At 54.1% G+C, this 16,072-nt stretch overlaps 1 protein-coding gene across 1 annotated transcript in view; it reads right to left on the bottom strand.

The window, feature by feature from the left end:
• Nucleotides 1–16,072, bottom strand: part of COL4A2 (collagen type IV alpha 2 chain) — a 152,412-nt gene that overhangs the window by 16,833 nt on the left and 119,507 nt on the right. Inside the window, exons 22-31 of the mRNA XM_079138043.1 lie at nt 15,563–15,726; nt 12,358–12,430; nt 12,165–12,271; nt 9,704–9,905; nt 9,289–9,348; nt 6,985–7,041; nt 6,446–6,553; nt 5,646–5,867; nt 2,201–2,362; nt 294–464 (exon numbers count right to left, since the gene is read on the bottom strand). Of these exons, the coding sequence (XP_078994169.1) occupies nt 294–464; nt 2,201–2,362; nt 5,646–5,867; nt 6,446–6,553; nt 6,985–7,041; nt 9,289–9,348; nt 9,704–9,905; nt 12,165–12,271; nt 12,358–12,430; nt 15,563–15,726 (1,326 nt within the window). The remainder of the gene's footprint in view (nt 1–293; nt 465–2,200; nt 2,363–5,645; nt 5,868–6,445; nt 6,554–6,984; nt 7,042–9,288; nt 9,349–9,703; nt 9,906–12,164; nt 12,272–12,357; nt 12,431–15,562; nt 15,727–16,072) is intronic.

The following is a 16,072-nucleotide window of genomic DNA, read 5'->3' as shown; positions in this document are numbered from 1 at the left end:
GCCTCCTGGCTGAGCCTAGTTCCAGGGGCCCTCTGTGGGCCTCTGCCACTGTCCCTCTGCTGAGATACCCTGCTTCCTTTCTTGGAAGTTAATAAATGGCATTTTGAGGCATCTGGGTTCCACCACCGCCTAAGTGGCATTGGCCTGGTTTTGCAGGGTCCTGGGGCCTCGGACTGCAGGTGTGTGAAGTCAGGCTCCTCAGGTGAGGCAGGTGCCCAGGACAGCTGCCTCGACTCAGAGTGCAAACGGCCTCATGCTCCTGCAAAGTGACACCCTGGTCATGGTTCACTCACCTTTTTGCCCAGGGATCCCAGGCATTCCAGCCATTCCTTTAAATCCAGGGCTTCCTGGGTGACCTCGCTCGCCTGAGAAGCCAGCATCTCCTCTATCCCCGGAGAGACCTTTCATGCCCACAGGGCCAGGGACGCCTGTGTCACCAGGGTCCCCCCTGTCCCCAGGAAGACCTGTTAAAAAGAGAAAATGCAAAATTAAAAGGGGCACAGAGAAAACTTCTGTTGTGATGATTTTAAGGAATCAATCACAAACTTTTTTTGATAAGAAAAACTTCTTGGTAAGAAAGTAGAAAACGGGTTTTCAAAGTGGACTGAGCCTGTGGAAATCCCACAGGGCTGGACTTGTGTGGAGGAGCCTGCTGTGGCTCTCCCCACCACGCAGTAGCTGCAGGAGGGGAAGGTATGAGGGGGCACTGCCAGCCCATCAGGGACATGGCTGCTGTGGTCAGTCAGGAGCTTATCCATCCTGAGTACCAGGGGACAGGTCCCTGGCTGACCACTACTGCCCTTCCCATCTCCCTGTTCCACCCAGCTATCTTCACTGTGGCAACTTCAACAGCTCCCAGCTGGCCATTGTCCTTGGACCCAGCTGCCTCAAGCTGCCTGCCGGGTCCCTGAGCCCCTTACTCACTCCTCTGCTAAAAACCACCCGTGGCTGCCTCGCCTCGGGCCCTTACTGCTCAGCTCCACCTTCAATGCCTGTCACTCTGCCCTGCCTCCCTCTCTCCCCAGGTTCAACCCTGCACTCCAGACCCTTCCTTGGGTACTCCTGCCTCTGCTTGGGCTGTCCCCGTCCCTAGAAAGTGCCCCTCCCCGTGCCAGTCCTGCTCCTCTCTGCCTCCTCTGAAAAACGGGGTTGGTAGACTGGTCTCTGCCCCATGCCCTGACCAAACACCCTGGCCCAACACGAGCCAGTCATGTGGGTGATTCTCCCTAGTGCAGCAGAGTGCAGGAGAGGATGGTGCAGGCGCCTTTGGGGTGGGATTTATGTATATGGTTCAGGGATCCCTAGGGACACGTGCAGCAGCTGAGAAGTGACAAGGCCTCATGAATACTGAAAGACAAGCCCCACACCTCTGCCCAGAACGCAGGCCCTGTAAACCGGGGCCAGCCTGTTTGGACACAGGTACAGCCACATGTGAGGAGCACCTAGTTCATACATGGTCTGTGTGTGCCCAGCATGTCCTCCACGCAGACCGTGAAGGCCCTCCACTGAGCTGTCGCCTGACAACACAATTACAAGCAAGACGGGAGGTTCTAAAAATCTCAGCGTGTTCTTGTTGACAAGTCCATTCTTGTTTCAGGTGGTCTCTTCCTACTTGCTGGTATTACATTGTCCTTCGGCAAATTGATGGTGACAGTCTGGAAAACTTTTGTAAATAAGAAAGTGTTCTCATTGGGCCAAACAATTAGGAAGCAAGGCACAGTGGCGGCAGGGCCCCGTAGTCCCAGCACCTGAGGCTGAGGCAGGAGGAGGCCTCCAGCGCACGAGCTCAGCTTGGGCAATAAAATACAGTTGGGAAACATTTACGGGTCCATGAAGTGAGCCTCCTGGATGGACCTGCACCGTGTTCTCCCTGGAGTGTTAACACTGTGGTCCTGCGGCCCGGCCACGGCCCGTGGGGCCCCAGGCAGGTCGTGCCCTCACCTCCTCCTGTGCCTTCCTAGGATTCTCCTCGGCAGAGGTCTAGAATTTTTCTTTTCCTATGAAAACGTACGCAGATCCCTGACATTCACAGCAGGCACCCAGGATGGGCTGGTTTCTCTGGCTGCTCAGTTCTCTTTGGTGAAATATATGCCCTATTTTTAGAATCTCCTGCACTTCCGGGTTCCTTGCAACAGTTTGAGGACTCTTCAGGGGACGGCAGTGCTGGTTAGGTGTCAGTATGTGAGGACCCACCCCTTACCTCCGAGGCCTGGGGCACCTGGTCGCCCCAACGGCCCCTCTGGGCCGGGAGCTCCTGGGAATCCATGTTGTCCTGGAGGCCCGGGTCGTCCTGGCTGGCCTGAAGGTCCCGGAAAACCCAGCTGACCCTTCAGCCCCGGCATTCCAGGCATCCCCTGGCTTCCTGCAGGAATCAGAGCAAGAGCTGTGAGGCCGTGCTGTCCGTTACAGACAACACCCGGCTCTGCAGACTCAGTCTATAAACAATCCTGAATTGACTCTGGATTGCAGAAAACCTGGAAAATGCAAGGAGGTAAGAGGGATGAATCCAACGTAGCTCCCTGTCACCCAGAGATGGCGGCTAACGTTTGGACCTGTTTTGTTCCTGCCTTTTCTGTTCCTGTGAACACCGAGTTGTAGCTGCCTGCAGAGCTGATATTGCGCTCCAGATATAACTTCAGTCTCGCCCTTTGCGCTTGGGTTAGGTTTTTGGTGTTTTGCCACATTTTAAAATGTTCTCTGCTAACATTTGATGACTGCGTGAATGAGACCTGGCACAGTGTGGACCCTCCACGCATCCCAGGCACCCCTCTTGCTGTCTGCAACAGTGCTATGAGGAGGGTGGGGCTTGGGGACACACCGTACCCGTGCTGCAGAGCATTCCTTAGGACAGAGTCCTGGACATGGACCTGGTGGCCCATGCCCACGCTAACGTGTTTAACAACCTCACGCTGGGCCTTGTGACTAAGCCACAGGTGTTGGGGGAAGATGATGTGGGGTCTCTGCATGTGTTTGATTATGAGGAGCTTTTTTTTTTTTCTTCTAGATTTTGCTTTTTGGTGAAGTCGTTTTCTTTGATAATTTTTCCTTTGGGGGCTTTGATATTTTTCAAGTTTGCTGCGCAAACTCTGTTTTAATGTGGGATATTAGCATTTGTACATGTTTCTGACAGTGTGTGTGTGTTGCGTGTGTATGCCTGTGAGAGTGTGCATGTGGACAGGCATGTACGGTCTCTCTGCTGGCTTTGATGTTACCGTATCCTGCCCTACCCTGTGGTCAGCACGGTGGACATGTTTTCTCCTGGTTGTTTTTAGCACCAGCCCTCTGGGTCTCTCACAGAGGCTTGTCCCTTTCTTTCAGAGCATAAGGCTGGTTACATCTGTCCTCCAGGTAGCACATGGAGGCACCAGCTTGGTGGCAGAGCCTGTTCCAGGCACTCTCTCTTAACCATGATGCTCCAGGTGTGCGAGGAAGGGGAGGGGCAGTCATAGATGGAACAGGTCAGTCTATCAACCCAGGACCTGAAGTCAGCCTCCTGCCCCCACAGTTGCCTGATGGTGTGAATAGCAGGAGGTGGAACCGCAGGGGAGTGGGAAAGCCTGTGTTGGAGCCCCAGGGTGCTCACTCCCCTGCCCCCACAGTACTGCTGGCAGTGCCAGGGGACGGGAGTTCTGTTCACCCACGAGAATGGCTCAGAGCACAGGTTAATGTCCAGGACGCAGTGACCGTGGGTGACCTGAGGCCTGAGCAAGTCAGCGATGCAGAGGCCATGCGTTGCAGGACTGTCCCAAGGTTTATGGGGCGCTTCCCTCCTGGGGTGGAGGGGAGGGGTGAGGGACCCATGAGTCTGGAGTGACCTCCACCACAGGGGTGGCCTGGTAGTCGGTGAGGGACACTTTCCTTTCAGTTGTTTGTGGTGATCATTTCTCTGAAGCTGGACGGTTCTGGCTGGCCGGCCTTTGTGGGACACCTGGTGTCAAGGAACGACTCCTGCACATCAGTGCCCCCAGCTCAGTGACATCTGCCCCATGCGCCTGTGCAAATACTTCGGAAGTTCTGCTTGGAAGCACAGCACGCACTGTCATCGTGACTGACCCCTGTGGCCAGCCAGTGGAAGCAGGCCTGGCCCCTGGCCCAGCACCGTGGAACTGATGGGTTCTGATGCAGGACTTCCCTGCACCGGATTGGAGCTCTTCCAAGTGTGACAGCTGCCCAGGGCAGGACTCTGAGCTGGTCACAGGGTGTGCGAATCAAGAGAGAGTCTCAGAGGGCATTGAACGCTTGCCTGCTGCCACATTTTGTTTTTTTTTAATGCTTGACACCTGCAGCAGATGGTCAAGTTCTAAAGGATTTACCAGAAGTGTCCTTATCAAAAAGGTCAACTCTTACAGTTGGACAGCAGAGCAGAGGGAGGGAGGATGATGGAGATGGAAGAGTGGGCCCCACTTGCCTTGATGAGCACAGGGTCTCAAACACCAGCAGCAAGGCTGTGGCATGCAGCCTTGTCCCGTCTCCACAGAGACACGGACATGCACACTATGCTTTGTGATTGACAGAGGAGTAGGCTGGAGAGGGAGGCCCTGGTGGCCCAGCAGAATCTCCACGGCTAGGTCATTTTATCCAGTGACCTACACTGCTGGGTTCAGGGCTGTGTGTGCAGACACATGCATGTGTGGGCATGTGTTCATGAGCATGTGTGCACGTGAACGTGTGTGTGGCATGTGTGTGAGCACAGGAGTGGTACCTATGCGTGCATGATATAAGCCTGGGTCAGCTGTACAAGATGGCGCGTGTGCACTCCAGCCATGTCGAGGTGCACCCGGGCCCTGAGCTGGAATTCTCCTAGTCGGCGTCAACAGCTGTAGGAGATGGTCACGTGCTGAAATCAAAACCCACCTACCCTGTATCCTACCACTTCGGGTTTTGCTAGGACACCGACAGGCTCCTCCCAAACCATGTAGCCACACCACGCTCCTGAGCTCTGGGAGCTACACCCTGCCTGAAAGTCCCGTGAAGGATGCCCAGCCGGGCAGCTGCAGAACCCAACACGGATACTGCTTCCTGTACTTCCAGCCTGTCACAATGCTGCCCACGCATAAATGGTCACTCCACACAGGCGGTTTTGACTTGGAACACTGGGTGGTGGATTTCAACCATCCACCAGCGTGGGTTCTCGTGATGTGAAGCCTTGCTATTTGCAGACTGTGGTGAAAGCTGGAGGCTCGGGGCTCTCAGGGCCAGCTTCACACACACGGGTTCTCGGGGCCACCTGCTGCCCTGTCCATGCGACAGATAGTGGTGTCTTTCTCCTCTGCTCCCCACACACTGGTAACACTGTGAACCTCATTAAGACATTTAAAAGTCTGTTTCCATTTTTACACCCACCAACTAACTAAATTGCATTCCAGATTATTCCTATCCTCCTCCACACTAATGCCTAAGCACAGAGAGACGGGTCTTTTCTTCATACCACTGTGCGGTCTTGGGGGCCGCAGCAGCTACGCCATTGACATGGACCCTCTACAGGCATGCTGGGACTGAGTGGAGAAGACAAAGCAAGACCAGGAGCACACAGCGCGGGTGCTTCTCACCAAATCCCCCAGGAAGGAGTTCAGACCCAGCTTGGCAGCCACAGCATAGCTGGGACAGGGTCCCTCCACTGTGACCCACCCTGTCACCTGACTCACCTCTGAATCCTGGGGGGCCTCTCTCTCCTGGAAGACCTTTCAGCCCTGGGTGTCCAGGTAGTCCAGCATCTCCCCGGGGCCCGGGCTGGGCCCCCAAGACTTCTCCTGGAAGTCCCCTGTCCCCAGGGGGTCCGGCTGGTCCGGGCAGGCCAACGGGGCCTGGGAGTCCATCAGGGCCAGGGAGGCCCACAGCACCTTTGGATCCTCGGGGTCCCATGAACCCTAGAAGGAAACGGGTCCTCAGTCACAGGCTAGCATCACCCATTCTGATGCAGTGCTGCCAGGCTGGCAGGCGGCCTGTGGGGGTGTCCCTGGGGCTCCAGGCCTTGCCCTCTTGCCTGTCCTGGAGTCTGCACTTCTCACAACATCCATCCATTAAATCTCTTCTGCTTCCTTCCATCATTGGGCCCCAGCCCAACAATTCAACCAAAGCGGACGAGGCCCTAAGAACCAGCTGCTCCCTGACATGCATCTCTGTGGTTCATGGACCCCCATGTTTTGAAATAAACCTTCTAGGTGGCACGCAGGTGAGGAATGCAGTCACGCGAGGGGCACGCCAGGGAGCGGAAGACCCGGCGCCATCAGCACTGACACTCTGCTTCCCTAGTAAGATGTGTTTCAGAAACTGAATAGAGCGTTCCTCACTCATCCCTTCCCTCCAGTCTGCCCCAGACCCCTGTCCACTTCAGGGCTTCTATTCCTGTATGGAACAATCTTCCTACCCATAACGTCACCTGCCCGGAGCTGGAGTGCCCAGATCATACATATGAAGCTCTTTCCAAAATCAAGGGCTGACTTACCTGGGGGTCCTGGAAACCCTTCCCGACCTGGATCTCCGGGAAAGCCCTTGAGCCCTGGTGCTCCATCAGTTCCTGAGAAGCCTGGTATCCCTCTGAGGCCTTTGGTACCTAAATACCCAAATAAACCCTGTCAGATCCATGAGGGTAATGGATGTGACCTGTTTGGCACCTGACCTATTGGGGTCATTCTGAAGCTGGGTAATGTTGAGGTCTGGGTACGTCAATCCCCAACCTGCAACTTGGAGCTTACACAGGACTCTCCCTGGTGCCCACCCAGGCCACAGCAGAGGCTGAATTCCCTGTGGCAGGAGTTTCTCTTTCAGCCTGGGGTTTGCTGAGTGACCATCACCACACACATTTCTCACAGCATGAACAGGAGCTGGCTTCCTGGGGAAGCGCCCACAGCTAGTGGTAGTCTCAGAATGGTGGAACCCGCCATGTCCCGGGAGGGAGGCATGAGGGGTAGAGGGGACCAAGATGGGGAGAGAAGGCAGAAGATGGGAGACCAGTGTGTTCTCCAGCTTCCTGCAATAGCTTACCTGGGGGACCTGGGGGGCCTGGCCGGCCAGGAGATCCTTTGAGGCCTCCGACACAACCTGGGGAGAGAGGAGGGAGGAGATGACGCATTTTAATGTCAGGTCTTGTGGTCTTGGATACTGTTAGAGTCAAAAGCAGCCAAATGAATGGGCTGTTTTTTTGTAAGTAATTTAGTGATTTAATTAATCTTGGTTCTGATGTAAATAGAAGCTCGATTTCATGGTGTAATGATACCAGAGTAGTAATGTAGGATGCAGGTTAGTCAGTCTGGCCTAACAGGAACGAGCACTGTGGTGCTAGATGTGTCCTTTGCACAGCACCATCCTCAGCCCAAACCAGGCCCACGTGGCCCTGGGCCACCCTGCAGAAGCCTCTCTGCTGCAAATGTCTACCAGCAGATGGAGGCAGCTGTGACTTTGGAAGCAACCCTTGGGCTTCTCCCTGTGACTCTGAACAGTTCCAAAATCAACCCCAGCAAGCAGCTGCTCTGAGCAGAGCACAGCCTGGCCAGGGCTACGGGTGCCGTAGCTGGCGCTGCCCTGAGAGGTGACCTTTCAGCAGGCGTTTTCTTGGGTGCCCTTTGTTGCAGGCCAGTCATTGTTGGGACCTCATTGGTCCATCTGCTAAGAATGCAGGCCAGGCTCCCACGTGTCCTGCCTGAGTGGCCAACGTGTGCACAGGGCATTAGCCTCCTCTGCCTTGGCCTCTTGGTGGCACCCCTGTTTGCAGCCACCTCAGAACAGCTGGCCCTTTCTGGTGGGAGAGGATTTCCTATGAGAAGCTCAGTCCATGTCTTGTCCTCATGTTCAGCATTTGTAAACTGCTCTGCTAGTGCTGCGGAAACCAAGAGGGGGTCCTTTCACCCCAGACCATGGCTTTATATCCAGAATGTTCTGGGAGGGGCAGCCAGCAGCTTCTCCACCAGGCACAGGGCTATAGCTACACTGCCCTTAGGTGCCTGGGAAATGTCATGGTCTCCAACCTTTGTGCCACCGCTATCAGCGTGGACACATCTTAGATCTTGGCACAGCTCAGAATCACTATATATTGAAGACCTGGGGCTCTGAGACACCCCCAGATCATGAATCCCTCACTGTCCAAGCCCCCCTGGCCTCCATTCCTATGGAGTCATAATCCAGTTGATGGCCTTGACTCCTTGGCTCCTCCCCAGTCTTCCGGTCCATCAGCACCAGCGTGGGGCTCACTCTGCTTGACCAGGGTACCTCCATGAGACAGGACTTTGTCCTCTGAGCTCTCTCTGCACCTGCTTCTGTGGTCTAGTGAGTGCAGGGTGCTCCGGGCCTGCCTGCCGTGCTTCCTGCACTTCCGCTGTTGGTCTGTGAGTCTGGCCAGGTCCCCACCCAGATCACGCCATCTCCCTCGGCTATTGCAGCGGCAGTTCCCAGCTACTGAATGAGGCGCCACTCCCTGTGGCCTTGCCACTCCCTGCCCCCCTCTCCACACACACTATAGGATGGGACACAGCGGCTAGCGCAGGATGCTGAAAGAAGCAGCCTGGAGCTTCAGGAGGACCTGGGTGCCTGCCTGTGTCTCTGAGGTCTGGAACTTCCCTTCAGGTGACTGGCCTGTTCTGAGACCTGCTGGGGTTGCCATTGCTGCTGTGCACCACCCTGAGCAGGGGCCTCCCGGCCTTGCTCTACCTTTGTGCAGGGCACTCGCAGGCTGGCACGGCCTCTCCAGCCCCGGCCTTGGGGGTCAGACCTGCACTTGAGAACTGCCCCATCAGATGCTTGGGCCTCCAGCTGCAATGCCCCTTCTTCACCTGGTTGTTGACCCTGACCCGCCTGGCACTCCACATGTCTTTGACCTCTCTCCCCAGCTTCCCTTTAGTGTCCATGTCCCAGTTGCAGTGATTCCCTGTCCCCAGACCTTGGAGGGGCCACCCCTCGAGCTTCCTGCCTGCCAGCCCTTGTGCTCTCCAGCATTCACCCGTAGTGAGGCTGGAGGAATCCGGCCTCACTCTCCACCCGGGACAAGCCTGCGATTCAGAGGCATCCATTACAGCCATGCAGAGGTGCACGGTGTGAATCCCAAGTGTGAGAATCTTTGTGGAACTCTTCCACACCAAGTGGACGTGGTGCACTCTCCACTTCTGGGTACACCTTGGGGACAGCCTTACAGTACCCGTCTTTCCTTCTAAGCTGAAGCAGACTGGCCCGCTTTGCACACACAACCTTCCCGCCCCTCACGCTGCAGGAGCTCAGCAAGCCCTCACCAGTCAGTCACATGTCACATCAGCCAAAAGTCTTACAGCCATCTAGAGCCACCTCTCCTCGTTACTGTACCTGGCTGGACGACCTCCTGTCTGTCACCGCCAGGGGGCCTTTTGACATCTGTGTCACAATCTGCAAGACACGAGGAGAAGGTCAAGCACTCTTGGAACCACTGAAAGGTGCTGACTTAGCATGGGTGTGCGCATGTGTGAGCGTGTGTGTGCCCTGTTGGGGAGGTTGAGGTGTGGACCCAGAATCAGAAGGCCCAGTTCTGAACTTGTGTGCTCAAGAAGGGGGGCTCAACTGCCAACTGAGAAGAGCAGGTGGTGGGTGGGAAAGAGCCCATGGTGCCCCTCCCACGAGCCAGAAGCAGACTTGTCAGTGTGACGTCCCTGCCTGACTCCTGGGGTGCACATGTTGGTGCAGGGGGCATGGGAGCACTCACTGGCATCTTGTCACTCAGAAAGCAAAGGGAATCCCCCAGTACCTGGCTGTCCTGGGGTTCCTGGGGGGCCTGGAGGACCGGGGAAGCCTGGAGGTCCAGGGAGCCCAGCATCTCCAGGGAATCCACGCTCGCCCTTCTGTCCTGGTAAGCCCAGTCCTGGGGGGCCCAGTTCTCCTGGAATGCCCTTGGTTCCAGGTACGCCTGGGTAACCTGCATCCCCTGGAGGGCCTCTGATGCCATCCCCCTGTGAGAAAGCAAGCACAGCATCAGAGACAGCTGCTGCTTCCCAGGTTGCCTTCCATTTCCATGGAATTCCGTGCCATGGGTACAGACAGAAAGGCCACAAGGATGAATAGGACCTACTGTCACGGCCCTACCAAGTCACCAGATCAGTGTCAGGCTGCATGACGCGAGCAGCAGGACAGAGACAGCTCATGACACACCTAGTCCACCACTGTCCTCTGCTCCCCAGCTGCCATCTCCGGCAACACATGGACTTTGACCAGCAGGAGCTCTGACCGGACAGGTGGGGCCCGGGAGGCGCGGGAGCAGGGCATTGGCATTGTTATGGCTGGCATCTGTGCCATCTACTGTTCACAGGGACAGCGTGTCATTAAAGGAAGGAAGCTGAATTGGATGAGAGAAAGTCAGAAATAAGGGGAAATCACAAGATTGGAAGAAGACAGTTAGATCACAGGATGGGACCCTCCCAAGCGGGGTGTCCTACGCGACAACACAGGTCAGGTAGAGACACTGGGGTGGGGGCACTGGGGTGGGGGTGGTGCTCTGGGTAGCTGGAAGGGATGGTGCTAGTCTGGCCACACAGTGTAGGAGCTGGCCAAACGGCTGGGGGAATCTGTCCCGGCCTCCCCACCAAGCCACAGTGCAGAAGGGGACCTTCTAATGATGGAGCCCAGGTGACAAGATCACACTGCCGTCCTTGAAATTATTTCCTCGGCCGTGTTAGAGGCACGAGGTGCGTGGCAGGCCTGGGCCTTGCTTGCTGTTGCCCCCCCTCAAGCAAACCAGTGCCAGTGTTAATGACGTCCGCTCCTGCAGACCGCGGGCATCCCCACCCTCAGACAGCAGATGGGCCTCAGGCCACAGTGGCTTTCCACCTGCAGATGGTCACGACCTTAGCTTAGCGGTGCCAGAAAGCAGGGAGGCACATGAGCACTGACCAACAGGCCGCCCGCCCAAGGGAACCAGCTGCTGGGGTCTGAGTGCCGGTCTCAGCGGCCTGGGAACAGAGCAGGGGAGAGCTGCTCCTGGGGCTGTCACTGGGTCCTTGGTCCCTTGGAGCAGGCTGGACCCTCATGGTCAGGGCCGTGTCCCCTGGAGAACACAGTTCCAGGAGCCACTGACACCGGAGAAGGCCACTGCCACTGTGATACGTCCGTACACCCCCCACAAGCACCGGCTCCCCCACCAGCCCAGCTATGCCTCCCATCTCACTCCTGTTGTCTTCCGGACAGGACTTGCCAGGACAGTGGGTCGCAGGGCCACTCACGCCACCTGGCCCAGGGCAACTGCACTGAAACGTAACAGGCACAGTAGACCCCCGCATGCTGAGGACAGAGCAGGCCTGGGCCGCAGACCAGGCCGATGGGTTGCCTGGAGTCAGGTGCCGGCCAGCAGGGGGGAATCATCTGCATTCCCCAAGAGATGTTGAGTCTGGACCCCACTTGGGAACAGGTCATCACAGAGGGTCCAGGGAAGACCAGGGCTTAGAAGGAGGACCAGGGGACCTCTGGACACAGGGACCAACACACACAGGCAAGAGGAGAAGGTGCAGTCTACCAGCCAAGGAAGGCCAGACGCCCCTTCAGTCTCCTCTCCTGGCCTGAGAGGGAGCCACCTGCAACACCTTGCTCTCAGTCATGCCCCAGCTCCAGAGTCAACCTCCTCCGCGGAGGGTGCGGCCCAGTCAGAGGGGCTGTTAGAGGAGCCCCAGGACACCAAGAGCAAGAACTGAAGGAGGCACAGGCTTGACAGCCACGGGAGAATGGAATCTAGAAAAGAACGAGAGGCGGAAAGGACCGTGCAGAATCACGGGAGGAGGGTACCCAGAGTGGGGAAAGTGGGGGTGAAGCCAGGCCCGCCTCCCTGCTGCCCCAGGAAAAGAGACCCGTCTCCAAGGGTCAGACTCTTCCTCTTTCAGTGTTTGTCACAAACCCCAAATTGTCTATTTCACTATTTGTTCTGCAAAAGCAGCTGTCCACCACTCACTTTAGAACATCCTATTCCTTTTCTCATTCTGTTGAGCCAAGAGAAATGTCGATTGACTCTGGGATGTTTAAACGTTCACTGGGCCCGGCTGCCAACCTAACCCGCTATCTCCTGCCTTCTCCTAAAAGATGGATTTCTGCTCATTAAAATGAATTGTGCGGCTGACGCGCTGGGTCCACCTAGCGCCGATGCCAACGCTATTTGCTTCTCAGCTGTCTGGAGATCACGAATGTCAGGACGAGCAGCCCCAGTGTCCACCACTGCTGCTACTCACAGGAGGGCCTGGCAAGCCGGGGAAGCCATCGAGGCCGTCACGCCCTGGGACACCGTCGTCGCCTTTCATCCCGTGCACACCTGGGACACCTGGTTGTCCTCTCTCACCTGGGCAGGAATTTGCAAGTGAATCTACTGATGTACCCCCTGGAAAGCCAAGTGGCCCAAGAGCTGCCCAGCCACAAGGAACTGACCTTTGGTGGTTATTGTTCTGGAATCCCCTTTAATTCCCTTGGGTCCAGGAATACCAGCTATGCCAGGGACTCCCTGTGGAGACAAAGGGACACACGTTTCTTCCTTTGGGCTGCTCGGGACACCCGAGGGGAGACTTCTGCGAGGCTCACACGACCCATGAACAATCGCCTGTCACGGAGCCCAGCACTGCCCAGAGAACCCCTGCAGTGACAGAAATGCTCTGTATTTGGGCTGCCTGGTAAGTGACCACTAGCCACAGTGCCCAGCAATCCCTGGCATGGAGGACAGTGGGACTGAGGAACTGAATTTAAATATTTTGAAATTTTAATTAAAATGTCATGGAAGGCCCCAGGTAGTTGGATGGTGAAGACCTAGAGTCTCGCTCCTCAGGGTGCTATCCCCAGACCAGTGTGCTTGGCGTGTCCTGGCAGCTGGTGAGAGACACTGACACAGGCCCCCACCTAGGCAGCCAGAGGGTAATCTGCTTCTTTGAGAGGAACCCAGGAATTCCTGGACACAGTGCCTTTGAGGAGCACTGGCCTAAAACATGGGGCTGCTGAACTCTTACCTGCAGGTTTGGATCCTGGCAGGTTACAAGCCTTCAAGCACAATGCTTAAAAATTCATGCCCATTTACTATTGAGAGTGATCAATAGTATTTAATCCATGGTTTCTTTTGCAAAATGAGGCTTAGGTTGAGGGAAAAACAGGCCTTAGAGAGAAGTTGGTCACAGGGATACTCAAGTTTGGACCATAAGATCTAGTGAGGCTCTCTCAACGGGCAGAAGTGAGCAGGCTGGGGATTTATTTTACTATGTGTGATATGTTGGTTTGAGGGCATATCTTAGTGGATGCTATTTCTGAGGATTTAGGAACTCTGAGTGTTGGTTTAAAGAAATGGACTATTAGGCCAGACTGTGAGCTCCTTTCTCCTGGGAAACTCCACAGATACTTGATTTATTGATTACTTGCTTCTCAGCAGAAAAGGGCAACATTCTCCCAGCATTGGGGCAGCATCCCATGCAGACTGTGCTCAATAAATATATTGTGTCAATGGAAGGGGGGAATGATTTTTTTACCAGCTGACTCCTAAACCTCAAGCCCTCTGCCTGACTCTATCAGTACAAATATGAGAAACACACCATAATTACAAGAAGTCATTTCAGCCACTCCATTGCAGTGGGGCTGCCTGATGCCTGAGCAAAGACCAAACGCAAGACAAGGAACACACCCGCAGGTGCTGGAACACTGTGCGTAGACAGCCGGGAGGCTGGGCACTTGGCAATCTTAGACATCTCAGGAGCACAAGATGGGATCCACCTGGCTTCTAGAAAGACTCAGTCCTTTTAAAAAACCTGAAGGTCCTAAGTGTTTTCCCAGAAGTCTGCAAGTCTCCCTCCTTGCACTTTTTCTGACGACTTGAGCAACTTTTGTTGTGTAAATAGCCCTTTGTTGGAGATGGCATTGGTTTTATTTTGTTTTTTAAGAATGTTTTTAAGTTGTTGGTGGACCTTTATTTTATGTATCTATTTATATGTGGTGCTGAGATTTGAACTCAGTGTCTCACACATGCTAGGCAAGTATTCTACCACTGAACCACAACCTCAGCCCGGCATTGTTTTTTAACTAAGGTAAAACATAGCAACTACTATTTTTGTTGGAGTTGCCTATTTGTTTTCTGAGAAAACTGAGGGCCCAACATCAGGTGCTTTGGGTCTCATTTCACCTGCAAACCTCCAGCGCTACAAAGCAATCAAGAGTCAAGACATTCCAGCTGGGTGCAGTGGTGCACACCTGTAACCCTGGAGACAAAGGAGGCTGAGGCAGGAGGACTGCAAGTTTAAGCCAGCCTCAGCAACTCAGTGAGGCTCTAAGCAACTTAGTGAGACACTGTCTTAAAATAAGAAATCATATAAGAAAGATATAGCCCTGGTTTCAATCCCTAATACAAAAAAAAAAAAAAAAAAAAAAAAATTAGCCAAGATGCTCTGCTCTAGCAGTCGTGTATGGCCACTCTCCCTCTTGGCAGGAGTCAGACCCCTGTGTCCACAGCCAAGGGCCCCAAGCAACTTTAATCTCTTGCTGAATATATAAAATGATGGACTTTTCACTTATAAATCTCTTGCTTTTCTAAGTTAACAAAATAAAAAGTATAATTTCTTTGGTTACATCTGAAATTTGCTTTGAAATCTTTGGTTAGTAAAACCTGCCACAGAAGAAAGATCTATGCCAGATAATCTTTTCATAAATCATGAATAAAGGCCACTTGGCTGATAGGTACTGGGAACTCATGGACAGGGAATTTCATTTATTTCTACAAAGTTAGCTCTTGATTTCCTTGGAGCTCTTGCTTTGTACAGGGTGAAAGAACCCTTCATAAAATGCTAAATCAGATGCTACAAATTTAGAGAAGAGAATGTGCAGTTAAGTAAATGCTTTCATTCAAAATGATAGTGGGTCTTTTAAAGATATAATTCATATGCCATTTTGTGCTTTTATGTTAGAAAGCATGAAACGCAGGGACCTTCTCGTATTTTCACATGGTTGTACAACCGTCACCATCTAACTTCAGCACATTTTCATCATACCAAAAAGAAATCCCACCTTCATTAAGCAGTCATTCCCAGCCCCCTTCCCTGAGCCCAAGAAGGAGTGGACTCTTTCCTACTCCAGATGTGACTCCTCTGGACACTGCACGTGGGTGGAATCCTGGAACGTGCTTATTTTGCTCAGCACAGCGTTGCCCAGGCACAAATCAGTACTCTGGTCCTGTCTTACAGTGGATCCGATTCCACTGTATGGAGATGCCACGTTTGGTTTGCTTGTTCAACAGAGGAGGGACATTTGGGTTGCTTCTACTTTTTGATGTTTATGAATAATGTCTCTTTGCCCATTGGTGTGCATGTATTTTTGAGGACATGGGTTTTGATTCTTTGGGTTCTCCCAGGAGTGAATTTCTGGGTGTGTGGTAACCCCTGTCTAGCTTTTGAGGAAGCGTGAGACTGTCTTCCAGTGGCTGCATCAGGTCACAGTCCCACTGGCAAAAGCTGCTGAGGTTCACCTTAGAGCGCATGGCTTTTGGAAGGCACAGCCACGCGCTGGGCGTGGAGAGTTGCTGGTCTAAAGTGTGTCAGTGAGCCAGGCATGCCTCGGGTTTTCCTCAGCTTCCCGGGAGGCTGGTCACCAGGGCGCCCTGTTCTCTCACCTTGAACCCTGGGAACCCAGGGATGCCGTGCTGTCCGGGGTCTCCTTGGTCCCCTTTCCTCCCTGGTTCCCCATTGATACCCGGGAAACCTTTGGGTCCTGGCAGTCCTGGAAGACCCCCGATGAACTGATCACTTTCTGCACATTTACAGTCCCCAGTGTCACCTGCAGGGGGTGGAGGGAGAGCACTTATGTTAGACATTCAGCTTGGAGGTGCAGAGGAGAGAAAAGGGCAGGTGGACAGGGCTGTCCGGGAGAAGGCCACACAGGCTGGACAGGCCCAGTGCTTTAGGAACATTATCTATCCTGGTGGGGGTTATGAAACCCATTTCTTAGATAAGCAAAGTGAGACCAATTTTAAGTCACTTAAGGGTTTAAGTCTTCGAGTTCAGAATTCTACTGTGTTGTTTACTAGAATTACTTAAAAACCAGGGCCCTTTACAGAGGAACAGGCAGAGTTGAGGGGGCTATCAAGGATGTGGAAGAATCTGGAATCCAGAGCCCAGAGCCA

The sequence above is a fragment of the Sciurus vulgaris genome (genome assembly GCF_902686455.1).
Source record: "Sciurus vulgaris genome assembly, chromosome: 4".
In the NCBI taxonomy this organism is placed as follows: domain Eukaryota; kingdom Metazoa; phylum Chordata; class Mammalia; order Rodentia; family Sciuridae; genus Sciurus; species Sciurus vulgaris.
Note: the sequence above shows the minus strand (reverse complement) of the source record. Positions and strands in the feature narration are given on the sequence as shown.